The 13,591-nt window shown below is 41.4% G+C and overlaps 1 protein-coding gene across 3 annotated transcripts in view; it reads left to right on the top strand.

The window, feature by feature from the left end:
• The window catches only part of SEPTIN7 (septin 7), a 73,293-nt gene that overhangs the window by 905 nt on the left and 58,797 nt on the right, over positions 1-13,591 (top strand). For 2 of the 3 annotated variants that reach the window (XM_042816468.1, XM_042816470.1), the window contains exon 2: positions 11,850-11,854. In XM_042816468.1, the coding sequence (XP_042672402.1) occupies positions 11,850-11,854 (5 nt within the window). Of the gene's footprint in view, positions 1-1,107; positions 1,110-11,849; positions 11,855-13,591 lie in introns of all 3 variants that reach the window. The other variant, XM_042816469.1, reaches the window with a different exon arrangement.

Consider the following 13,591-nt stretch of genomic DNA (forward strand, 5'->3'; position numbering starts at 1 on the left):
TGTCAGGAGAGTCTGCTTGGACGGTCAAAGGGATCCCTCTTTGCTCAATGCTGGCTTGCACATGTTTCCACGTGCAGAAATACCATCGATATTAATATTGAGACCAAAAGAAAATCAGCTTGAGTGTGTGCAGCCTCAGCTTCCCGGAGAGTTAATGGGTCATAGCTTCAGATCTTACCTGTAAGGCAGATCATGCCTTCTCATGCAGGTTTGGTGTGGGTTCTTTTTTTTTTTTTTTTTTTTTTTTTTTTTTTTTTTTTGGTAGCAGCATCTTTTCAGTGTTATCGTAGATTCATAGAATGGCTTTCTTTGGAGGTATCATTTGTTTCCAACCCCTCTGCAGTGGGCAGGATTAGTACCCACTAGATCAGGCTGCCCGGGGCCCCATCCAAGCTGGCCTTGAACACCTCCAGAGATGAGGCATCCACAGCTTCTCTGTGCCAGCGCCTCACCACCCTCCCAAGTGAAATGTTTTTCCTAACATCTAGCCTAAGTCTCTCCTCTTATAGTTTAAATCCATTCCCCCTTGTCCTATCCCTATCAGGCGGTGTAAAAAGTCACTCTGCTTCCTGCTGATCAGTTCCCTTCAAGTACTTAATTTCTGACTTTCAGTCAAAATAACACCACCTTACCGGCTGAAAGGTTGCCGAACTTGAGAAAAAGCAGTTCTGTGTAGCATCAGACATTTTCCATTTGATGGTGGCTTAGTTTGCAGTGCTTGCCGTGTTCTGTGAGATTACCAGCAGCTCTGTCTGGTGGACATAGAAATATAATTTCCTTCTGGTGTCAGATGGCAGATATTTTTTCTTGTAGCCGACGTGTGAATAGCAGGGACCGATAACTAGAATATCTCCTTAAGAGGGCAGTTTTCAAAGACATTGCTCTAAGAGTTGGTAACTGCGTGGTCTGTGAAGAAATTGGAATTGAAATGCAGGAACATCCCCTGCTCCTCACTGGTTGCTGCTGTGGAGAAAGGCTCACTCCGTAGTCGTAGTGAAATTGAAGGAGATGTACTGAAGCAGTAGCAGTGTGTGTGTTGATAATAACTCGGAGCATTTCCTTCGGTTGACCCACAAGGACAAGTGACTTGTCACAGCTCAAATGGAGCTGTGTATACTCAATATGACAAACAATTGTCTGTGTGTATGGGTAAGGGATCGTTGTTTGTCTTAAGCAGAGATAAAGGATCAGATTTAGAATTCTTGGTAGTAAAAGCACAATAGATTTTGCTTTGTTTTGTTTTTCATGAGAAGTGTGTCTAAACACAGACAGCAGTTCTCTTTCCTTTTTTCCTTAACTGGTAGGTATCTTCGTTGCTCTCTGTCAGTGGGCCACGTTGCTTGTACTCCTTAAACTATTTAGTTTTCAGAAAGTTCCTCAGTGCTTTGTTGTTCTTGTTTTCAGTGCCACCTTAATGCGTGCATTAAGACAACAGATAGTTATAAAACAGAACAGCTAAAGATCCAAACCACATTTTAAGCACAGTCAGCGATGAAAAATGTACCTTGGAGAGGGCGTAGGAGAGAGGCTTCTTTTCAGAGCTGTGTTGTGAGGTTCATCTTCAGCATTAACATGTTGCCAGACTGTTCACTTAACCTGTCTAGACCAGGAGTGGGTATGTATGAGTGATGTTCTGTTTGCTCTGGGTTGGTTTTCTTGCTCCTGAAATGAAGCAGTTAATTGCAAATGTGTTCACTGTAATTAGAATGGCATTTGGTCACCATTTAAGTAGTTTAGTTAAGTCTCATTTAAGTTAGTAATTCAAATTCAGGGTAGTGTTAATCTCTAGGCGGACACAGGCTGTCCTTACAGAGGGATGCAAGCCTTGAGCTGATGTTTACAAGATGTATTGCAGAGGTGGGGATGGTGACACAGGAGGAATGGGGAGGTTTCTCAACAGCAAGAGCTGGAAACTCGGCTCACAGAAACCAATACCTTCCTGCTCACCTTGTCAGGGGCAGTTCTGCATATGTCAGTGGTGAGTCAAATTAGACTTCTTTCTTGCCCCTGAGTTTAACCGTGGCATCGTGATAGTTCCCTAACGTCATCAAGCAGCTCTTCTGGCTTTCTTAGTAGTGAAGAATCCCGTCAGCTGCTCTGCAAAACCAGAGATTCGCTGCCTTGACTGAATGTGGCTGTTAAGATGCTATATGCTGTAACATTTTGACATTCCTTGTGTTAACAATGGAATTGTAACCACCAGGCTCATAAGCGTCATTAAAGACAGTATGTGTGCACTGTCCACTGATGGAGTCTGTGCTAGAGGTAGATACAACTTGTGCCTGGCTGGCCCTTGTTCTGATATGCATCCTGGATTTCCTTCCCACAGAAGCCACTCACTTGCTCTGCTTTTTGTGCATGAGCAGCGTGCCTTCCTGACATCCCAGGCTGTGTGCCCACCCGACCTCACATGGCAGGGCATTGCATCACTGGCCTTCAGGAATTGTGCCTTAGTGGCTCTATCTTATTTACAAACTGCTTTCTGTACGGCCATTTTTAAGCCACATTTCCATAAATTAAAATGGTAAAAATGATTTAAAAATAAAAAAAAAAGTTCAAAATGCAATTGCAAATTATTTTGGAAGCAAAGTTGCAGAACACTAACAGTGAGGCTGTTGCATAAGCTTATTAGCTTCTGAGTATAACTGAATGGTGATTTGGTTAGTTCTCAGTAGCATAGGAGCCATAAAAAATCAGTTCTTACCCAGTGGTGGCAATCACCCCTCACGATGTAGGATCTTAGTTGCTTTCTGTCTGTTTCAAACTGTATGTTGTGTGTTCTTGTTTCTTCATCTGAGTAGCAAAGAAGCTGGGACTTAAAGGCAGGGGGGAGGAAAGTTTAAAACATAAGGAGATTTCTCTTTCCTTTGACCCCTATAGCTTTAGGAGGATCAATATTAAGATGGAGCATATTTTAGTGTCAACATTCTTGGAAGAGTTTTCTAAATAGAAAAGTTGCATTATAATCATGAAAGATAAGAGATCTGAAGAAACAAAAAGATAAATCTGGCTTCTCTCATTTGACCACAAAAAAAGACCAAGGAATGACACTGTGTAGAATCACGTTCTATTGGATGAGACTGACTGAGCTTTTGACTGTTTTGGGGGTGCTCAGGGGCAAAGTGTGATAGGAGCAATGACTAGAAAGAGAGAAGTGCAAGCTAGATACTTGTTCTCTTTACAGGCCTTGTTCTCTTTAACATTGCTGGTGGTCTTTCCCTTTAGTTCCCTTTCTTAAAAGCTTTTATCATGAGATTCCGCACCTTACACTTGTGTAACTGGACTGCAACTGGAAAAAACTTTCCTGATTGTGTATTTGTCTCTTGTACTTTGTGTTACCTCTGCTGCTCATGTAATTGGTATGACTGGATGAGCTTGCAGTTGCAAGTGGCAGTTAACCTTACTGTAGTGTGGGGTAGTTTTTGGTTAGATATCTGAGCTGATCTGGCTTTGTTCCCTAGCTGAATAATTACCAGGCTCACAGGAGGGAAGCCTAAGCTCACCCTGGTGGTACAGTTGCTAATCAAATCTCTTGGCAGTGGTTTGAAGGGAAGCAATTGGGCTGTTTTCCCTGCCCGTGCAGCAGTGCCTCGTAACCATTCATGGAGTCAGGCTTATAGGAATTGCCTGTTTGGTGTTTTTTGTTTCCTATCAGTTGAGCTCCCTGAAACTTTGGTATTGTAGGGGTGCAGAAGTGATGGCAGTATCGTGGTGTATCACTAGCGTTAGGGCTGTCTTGAGCAATGTGCAAAGCAGAGGCCCTGACTGATGGTGAGTGCAGAGAATATTGCAGTGCAGTGGGCCTTGCAGTCCTGACCAGGTTCTACTGCTCTGATATCTGAACTAAAGTAAGGGACTGGCGTTAATAGTCGTGTTGTCAAAAGCAGTGGTTGGAGGTATTAGCAGCTGCTGCTGGAGAAATGTAATTTTTCTGGAAGCTTTCTGGCAGCAGAGATTTTTCTCGTTGTACGATCTTGCCAATGTTCCCTGTAGTTTTTTGTTGGTTTTTTTTTTTTTTTTTTCCAAACAAGAATGCAAAACTTGGAGTTTATGACTCAGAATTTGACTTCTGGATTGCTGGCTTAAGTGTAATTGAGTGGTTTCAAGTTTGGGGCAGTGAGAATTTCTGAAGTAGGGTGAGTCCAAGAAAACCATCTTTTTATTTCCTTATTTCTTTCCCTGCCTCTGGAAGAACAAAAAGCTTCCTAATTGCAGTTAGTAAAGGTGTACTAATAAACCAAGAGGTTCAAGATTAAATTAACTTCCTGTTGGAAGGCATTGCCAGATGGTGTGAAATTAAGGTCAGGGTAATCTCTTGATCGCAGGCAAAGGGGAGACATTCTGTTGCCTTCTTTTTTAATTCTTTTAGCACGTATTCCAATGAGAACTTTCAGGAAGGAGTAGCTTTCACGCTGCTGCAGCACTATTTACTGGAGCTCACGGTCATCTCTACTGTTCAGCTCTGCCAAGTATTGACTTTGGTGCTCTGATTTGCAATTCTGTGGACGTCTGCAAACCTGCAAGAGCAGCAGAAGGACCCTGCAGTTTGTAAGTAAGGGCAGGCAGCGCTTTAAGGGACGAGGGCCAAAGCTAGAGGATGTGGTTGTCTGGTCCTTCTTTATATGTTGTGAGGATAAGGACTTTGGGCATCATAGGGGATGCTGCTTTTAAATCAGTTGAAGGAAGAATGTCTTAAAATGCTGCGAGTACAAAACAGTGCTCCAGAATAGATCCTTGAAGGGGGGAGAAGGTGGAGATGTTGAGCCCCCATTCTACAAACAGTTGTTCCTTACAAGCAGTTTTAAGTTTTGTTATCAAGCTAGTTTTTCAGCTTGTTGGTGTTTGTTCCCTGTAGGTGTTTAACAGGGCATCCATAAAAGGTTCTCAAGAGTTGTTGTATTCTGGATCCTTGAGCAGTTGCAATTTTCAGTAAGTAAATTCAAGATTGTATTGGTACTTTATGTGTATCAAATTAGTGCTGTGTGAGTGTTAAGGCTTGGTAATGCAGGGAAGGGAAACTGATGTTTTGTTTGTCCAGATGGATGCAGGAATTGATTTTTGGAGAAGACTTTGAAAGAGCCTTTGCTCAAGGTGACTCTTCCAATACGTTCAATTCTCTTTCTCTGCGGGTGGTAAAAATGATCCTGGGTTTCTTGTTCTCTTGAATCGTGTTCCTAGTGGTGGATCTTGGCCATGGTGTGGAATTCCCACTCTAACACTGGGCATTGCTAATGGTGCAGCACAGCTGTCTGTTGGTATAGGTATTGGGCTGTGTAATGCGCAGTCTTCACAGCCAGCTTTGTTACTAATGCCACGAGTTCAGGCAGTTGGGAAGTTGAGAAACCAGCAGATTTGGTGGTGTTGATTCCCAGAACAGAGCTGTGGCTTTAGTCTGTGCAGTCTTCAGCTTTGTACCTGAAGGAAGCAGGCTGCTGGTGGCCCAGGAGCCATCAGATGGCTTGAGAAATGCACACGGTGAGAGCTGAGTTGAAAATATGTTCCTTGACATGGAATGAGTGAAAGCAAAACTTTGGGTTTCTAGCTGCTTATTTATAATTACCATTCATCTGTAATATACCAATTAATATATACTGTAATAATCTGAGAGTGATGAGATGTAATGTTATCAGTGTGGGCCACTCTTTGTGTCAGATTGCTCCCCTGAGGATTGCAGTAGTGTGAGATATTGAGGACAGTCTTTCTTACACAGTCATTAGCAATGGAGGCTGTCTTCCTGTGGTATCTCTGCAGCTTAAAAAATAGATGGTTCAGAACAGTGCTGACAGCCTCCCGTGTCTCAAATCTTGTAACATCTGAGCTTAGCACATGGACCCTATCTCTGAATTGCCGTCTTTAAAATAGCACCCAATTCTTGTTTTGATCTCTTAGGTCTCCATTATAAATGCAGAACTCCTTAGGCAGTGTGGAGATGGTTTAAAAAATAAACCCCTCTAAATACTAGTGATTTAAGAGCTTCCTGAGTTAGCATCTTGTTAATGGTGAGATACCCTCTCATGTTAATTTTTCCAAAGAAATCACTTGTCTGAGACAAAAGGGTCCATTGCTTTCAGAACGCTCAGTTCTCACTGGTCTGGAGTGCTGTATTGCTGCAGCACAAAAAAAGGAATAAAGCCTGAAAGATGAGTGACAAGGACATGTTTCAGAAAGCTTCAGCTCCAAGTGTCTGTCGTGGTGAAGCCCACAGGCCTTCTGCAAGTCAGAACTTGAGGCATTCAGTATAGAAATCAGCGCAGGGGAAAATAAAAGAATATTCAGAAGAACAGATGGCTTCCATATGGGAACAAGTTGCATCCACCATGTAGAAATGTATGGTAAAAGCCCTTCCTCTTAGTTACTTTAAATGAGAATTCCTGGTGTTAACAGAAACACCAGAGGTGACACGCTGTGATTGCTCTTGGGGTTTTGGGGGCACTGTGGTGTGTGAAGGTACTGGAGCATTGCTGCAACAGTGAGCTAACTCAGCAGCTCTCCTGCAGCTGCACGCTCAAGGAATTCAAGTAGACAGGCTGGTATTGTTGCACACGTAGTGCAGGGGGCTGCTATTCCTTGCCTTGTCAACCTTGCAGCTTCCCCATGAGCCAAATGGTCTCGGCTGTGAATTGGAGGCATAGAAAAGAGGTGGGCACAAAGTATGTGTTTGCAAGTATCTTTTTCTAAGCACCTTTGTTGTAATGCTGTCAGTCTGGTTGCAGGAATTCCCTTTCTGTGTTGGGGCAGATGTAACGTGCTCTGGCTGTTGGCACTGCTTTGCCCTGAGATTTGGGGTAGGAGAATGAGGCAATCAGTGTTTGCTTTTATAGAGTAAAGTCTATGAACTGTGATCTAGCATCACCTGAGTCCTTGTGTCACTGACTGCTCTGTGTGCGGATCCTGGCAGAACATGTAATGTTCTCAGTTCCTTCAGGTTTGCTAGCATGTTCAACAGAGACTTCAGACTGGGAGTATATAGCAAAGGAACAAACTTGATACATTGCAGCAGAACGATTCCATGTATTTCCTAGCTGTTACTGTACCTTGTTGCTCCTTCTCCAAAGTTTCCATAGCAAAGTGAGACTCCTACAGTGGTCTCCCAAGTGAGGCAGTAACTGCAGTGACTGGTTTCCTTGAAGATGGCTCTTCTCAAACGCTGAGCGTAATTGGCTTCACAGGAGATGAGAGATAAGAGCAGCGGTAAAACTGCCAGGAAGTTCCCACCACCTTGTTTGTCTGATTCTTTTTTTTGTTTTACATCTCTTTGGGAAACTTAAGAGACAAAGTGACATTTATGAAACGAAACACAGATCATTCTCTTTGTTTAGTTTGTTTTTTTTTTTTTTTCAGGGAGGTTTTATATAGAAGAATCATTCATAGCATTTTACTGAGCATTCTACCTTTGCATCTTTGATCTTCAAGCCCTGGGAAAGAATAAACATTAAGTGACAGCAAAACTGAGGAGGAGAAGGTCAGAAATGGTGGTAGATAACCCCCATGATGTGTGGAGGGTGTTCACTGTGCAGCTGTTCTGATGCCAGCTCCTCTGGCTCCTTGGCTCCTCTGTGCAAGTTTCCTTGCCTTCTGTGTTGCATCCTACAGTTGTCTGCCTGATGGCTGGCTTTATTTTTTTTTTGTTCAATTATAACTATGCACACACACATACATTTAATTAGATGAATTAAGCTTTCTTAGTGTCCTTGTTAGATCCGTTTTGTTTTTCTTTGAGGTTTTCCACCTTTCCACGTTGCCTGAAGCTCAATGGATGGGTTGTGCTGTCTACTCTTGTGATGTTTTGCATTGCAGAATCCTTTTACTCTTAGGACTTGCATGTGTTTAATGCTGTTAATAAAGCAGGTGATTGTAATGATAGCACAGGAAAAGAGAGAGCCTACAGCCAGCTAGCTTCACTGGTGCTGGCTCTGACTGTGCCCCATGAGGTTTTGAGGAACAGTTTGAATTGCAACTGCAGTCACTGGTCAGTGGTTGAAGTTATTGATTATTGACTTAATCAGCTTGCTCCTAGAGACTGAAGAGATCCTGGCTTCTTAATAGCACTCACCCATTGAAAGGAGTTTCTCTTCTGCGTCCTTGAGGAGTTTTAATTCCTTCTAATTAGAGACCACAAGTTCACATTTGCAAGCCAGGTACTCTTACTAAATAAGATTTTTTGGTAGGTGTCTTCTGTCTGCAGGTGATGCCTACTTGAGGGACTAAAGGACCCAAATGCGTGTCCATCTGCACTAGATTTCTGCTGTGCAGATTATGGCAGGTGTTACTGATTCAGCAGGTGTTTATTTCCAGTAGTGAAAGGAAAAAGAAGTTTGTAGATAGTCAGCTTAAGTTTAGGTTTACAATTGTAGCTGATGAGTTTCCTTCTTCCCCCTCCTTTTCTCTTTTTAGATTCAGCATTTGTTTTAAAAGTAGGGAGAGTATATCTTAAAGTAAAAGCAAAGTGAAGGTACTCTCTATTGTGTAAAAGAAACAAACAAACAACAAACAAACAAACACAGAAAAGAACAAGTGCTGTAGGCACCTAGCAGCATCACTGCCCTAAGTAGTGCTACACAGCTTTTGTTCCAAGAACAGCTCTTAGTGTTGGCCTCTGGGATGTGGCAAGGCAAGGTAAGGTAGGGGTATGTATTGGCTGTATGTTTTGTGAAGGCTGGAAGAAATGTAGGCTTTATCAACCTGTGGCAGGCTTTTAGGGATCTTGATGTAAAGCAACTCCTAGGCCTTCCCATAGGCTTCAAGACTTTGAGGAACTGATGTGGAGACTTTGAACAACTAGCAGTGTTGCAAAGGATGATTTTATTTACTTTTGTAAAGTTTCCATGTTGAGTATATTAAAGGAAATAGGGGAAGTCCCTAATGTGCTTTGTAGAATGGTCTTTCTGTATAAAACTAGAAATCTGTATAATTATTAAAATATATGAAAAAATATAAAAAGTATCACAGTGATAAGAGACGAATAGAAATGTGTGTGGCTGGAGAGCATGCAGAATGTAAGTTGGAAGTTCTTGAGAGATTACTTTAACTTCATTGAAAGCAGTGTTCCACCAGAGCAGGTGAGAAGATATGGAAGCTTCCAAAGCAGAAGGGAAACTTGGCCCATGTCGAGGTACCTCTTAAGAGCAAACTGACTGCACAGCAAATACACGATTTAGAAAAGATGTTGGAAATGTGTCCCCCACTCCAAATGTGCAAATTGAGTTGAAAATGTTGCTTTCTGTTTGCATCATTGGTAAGTGCCATTGCTGGCCCATGCCTCGTGCAGTGAGTAACCATGCTGATGTTCCTCTCAGCGTGGTTGGATTTCTCAGGTTTTCTGGGATGCTGCTAAGTTACTTTTAAATGGCAGGTCCTAGAAGGAGAGCAGGGAAGGACGAGTTGCATTTCTTATTTTTAGAATAACTTTGAGTGGGAAGCTCCAAAGCCCCATTTTGATGGAAAAAACTGATTGGAAAGATCAGGATTTCCGACACTGTCAAACTGCTTTCCTGTTTTATCCAATTGTCTTCATTAATACTTGCCATAGGACGGGTTAGGTCATAAATCCTTGAGATTTTTCATAACATCCTGTGCCAGGCTGCTGGTTACTGGTAGTGCCCAGCAGCTGTGCTTACCATGCAGGCAGGCTGAGCTACGCTCCCAGGCTGCACGCAGCAGAGGCAGAAATGGCTTTAGCTCACCTTGGGCTTGCATCTCTCCTTGATAAGAGGGTGCAGTGCTTCATCAAGTAGTGGACCTTATGCCAGCCATCTTTTGGCCCAGATTGTATTTCTGAAGATTGTCTTTTTTTTTTTTTTTTTTTTTAATTTTTTTTCTTGGATATGATCAGCACAAAATAGAGATGTAAATTGCAGAGAGTGGGCAACAACAGAGACAATAGACAGGCTTGGCAGATGACAGAAAGATTAGGACTTTTTAAATTGTTGTTTGTAAAAAGCTTCCTAAGGTACTGCTTCCTTCTCATCAGCTGCACAGTTAGAGCAGCTTGCTGTTGGCTGTTAATCCACTGCTTCAGATGATGGATCTGAAAGCTCCTGCTCAGCTGCTGGTTTATGTGGGCTTTGACATTTTGCTTGGGGCAAACCTCTATTAAAATAACATTGAGTGCACTAAGTGGATGCATCAAAAGTCAGCTAAGGCCAATAGTATAATTTCTCATATGACTTGCTTTCATTTGTGCTCCGTTAGGTCAGGGATGATGAACAACAGTGAGGACTTGCATAAGAATACTAACAGTCACTTGATTAAAAAGTGGCCGTTAAATGCAGTGTAGGGGAATGGAAAGTGATAGATAGGTGGAACTGCTGTTGTGCTGTGTGATCAGAAGTGAGCTGTGAGCAGCTGCTGCAGCCCAGGAGCAAAGGCTTGGGGCTGTGGTTCAATTCCCCACAGGCATCAGCTCCGTCCTCAGAGGTCAAAAGAGCAAATGACATGTTGGGAGGAAGTAAAGGAGCTGAGGATGGGGGATGGCACGTGGTGAGGCCGTGTAGATGTGTGACTTTTCCTTGGATAGCACATTGATCTCACTTGGTCTTTCTAGGAGATTACAGGTTAAGGAATGTTGCAGAAGAGCTGCAGAAGTGATCAGAAACATGAAACTGCTGCTTCTCCTTAAAGTATGTTGGGTTATTAAGGCTGTTTTCTGACGCAGGAGTGCCAGCTAACTAACAGGAGGTAATTTCAAAATGGGAAAGTCCTCCATTTAACAATATGGAGTCAAGCAGAGGAAGATCTTGTGGCTATGGGCGCTGATAGGCTGAGGGGAATGCAGAAGCCAAAGGCACGCATCCTGCTAGATAGCAAAAGAGACAGGGAACCTCAGCGCTGCTCTGAGCTGGTATCCATGATGGTGTCCATCTTCTAGAAATAGGCTCAGAGCCTCTGAGAGTATGAAAATAGTTAAAAATGGAGTGTTAGGGCTTGGAAGCGTCAGTGATTGCAATCTTAAAACATGATAACAAGATGTTTTTTTGTCCTTCTCTTTTGTATCATTATCATGGAACTGTCAAGCACCGGAAGATGCGTAGTGGAGGAAAAAAAAAAAACAACCCAAAACCCAGACATGTGAAGAGAATTTATGTTACGGTTTTTATGGTTGTTATAGTTACTCTAAGTGCTGTGTTGGAGAGCTAGTGTGGATCTCTTGTCACCCACAGTTAAATGATGCTGAGCAAACACTTCTGCACCCTAATTTTGTTCTTTATTTTCTGTCTGTTCAACCAATGTCACAGTTTGCATTAATACTCAGAAGTGAATTGATGCTCTTCAGTAAATGTGGAAATTTTATAGAAATACAAAGCCCTCAGAGATATTTACGGTGATGATGGCTTTGATCTTTGTACCTTTTCCACTCTTAAAAAACAATATGTGATAGCATGGTGAAGTGGGGTTATGTGTTGTGGTGTGCACCTATGAAGAAAACAAATGGCCTTGAGTCTGTTGTGGGTTCACATAGCATCTGATAATTGAAAGCACATTGCACAACTAGAATAAAGAGGACTATTGAATAACTGCTTGTATTGGAAAACGGTGTGAAGGTTGTTTAGCTCACTGCTGTGAGATGAAGCCATCTCTTTAAAACAGACCAAATCACTGTTTTATGAAGCGCTGTGCACTAAGCATACGAGATTGAAAGAGTAGGGAGGAACTTTGTTGATCAAATGTAAGTAACTTTTTCTTTTTCTTTCTCTCTTCACAATACCTGCTCCTCTTCCTGGATTGCTGCTGTACCTGCATGGGCTCCTTGCTGCAATGGCTCAAATTCATTCTTCCACGGATCATACTGTTGGATGTGTTCTGTCAATGTCTTCAACACTGGAAATGATGGAAATGCGTTGTTCACAAAGTAGCTGTAAGTATTACTTTGGTAAAGACGTATTACAACTTTTGTGAAACACAGTAAATGCTTTAGTAAGTGAATTGAACTGAGCTGGGTGAAAGTCAGGAAGGGATGAAAACTAAGGAGACCCTCTGGTAAGTGTTGGAGACATGAAGTGTTGCCCTGCACGATGATCCATGCTGTGGAATGTAATGCTTCAACAACAACAGCAAAAGGAATAATTTATTTTAAAAGTTGTTGGAGGAGCTTAAGAAACTTGATTCCTCCTGTTTTTTTTGCTGGTTTTAGAAGTAGAAGGTGTATGAACAAATCAGATCTTTTCCAAGTCAGTACAGTGAAAGTGCCAATTTTAGTTGATGTTGGCTTTCCAGAAACTGGAATTTGACAACTGATTTTGGTTTTTACAAAGGCTCTTTCCTGTTGATGGAATATAAGTCCTTGAGTCAAACATGGCATTCAGATTTGACACTTCATACATCCTTTTGTTTAGTGACATCTCTATTTTGTTTGAATTAAAACAGATTGTGAATGTAAACATTATACATCAGCTTAACAGAGCAAACAAGCTGAAAGTTGCTGTCTAGTCTTGTTTGGCATTTCATTTTCAGATTTCTTAAAGTTCTTAGCAGTAATACCATTCCAATTGTGCAACTCTTTGTAAAGGAGAAGGAAAGGAAATAAGAATAATGTAATCAATGCAAAAGTTATTTCTTTTGCTTAAGAATAGTTTCTGGTAAGAATGGCTTACATTAAAACGTATGTGCAAATTGACAAGCAGAACTGTAAGGAGTGTCTGAATATGATTAGGCATTTTATGTCTGTGGGATAAATAGCAATTACATATATTTAATAGTTGTTAAGAACCTGCCCTGTTGAGGAACTTTTTTGTAACTTGAAGAACATCCAACTCAGTGAGAGTTACTGTCTCTGAAGCATTGGCTCCTGTTTAGCTTGTTGGAGTGTAGCTGATTATATTTCTCACGTGTTGTGGTGATTAGAAAAGTCAAACAGTCTTTGAATTAATTAAAAAAAAAAAAAAGTAAAGAACTCAAATCTTCTAAAAATTTTCAAATGAGCCTTGAGACTGAAATGAAACAAAAAGCAGAATAGAATTGCTTAGAATTTCTTGATGACAAAAGGCGAAAATCACACATTTGGAGTACAAACATCTGTTTCTGTGTGTGTTTGAACTTGAAGCTACAATACCTAGCTTTAGCAGGCTGTCATTAAATATTCCTCTCCTATTCTGTATGAATTAATTAAAAGATGCTGCCTTTTTAAAAATGGGAAGGCAATTAATGCGTTGTATTATCACTAAATGAGAACCGATAAGCGTTTAGTATTAGGATTAAATCTTTCTTTCCTAAGCAGTTCTGCTAAATTCAGCCTCTTTGGATTTACTTACACTGGTGCCATCACTGAGTTTGTGTTACAGTGATGTGGCATTCATTGGGAGTAGTGATTTCTCTGCTGAATGGAGGTAGCAGTTATGTCAGTTTAAACTGACAATTTCAGTAAAATTAATTAATTGACTAGTGCCTTGGGATTGCAAATAAGCTAATTCTTAGGGCATTGTGTGCATTGAAAAAGGATAGCATTTTTCTATACCTGCAAGGAATGCTTGCTTTAATTAAAAAAACATTTCCTTTTGAAGTGTAGGACTTCCTGCTGTGAACATGTTGGTTTTTTTCCTGTTTATTTCAGTATTTAGAAAAAGCGTCCAAACAAACACAAATTGTTTGTAGAATT

This window comes from Centrocercus urophasianus, unplaced genomic scaffold, assembly GCF_019232065.1.
Source record: "Centrocercus urophasianus isolate 14NV4802_14NV808 unplaced genomic scaffold, USGS_Curo_1.0 seq_16, whole genome shotgun sequence".
Taxonomy (NCBI): domain Eukaryota; kingdom Metazoa; phylum Chordata; class Aves; order Galliformes; family Phasianidae; genus Centrocercus; species Centrocercus urophasianus.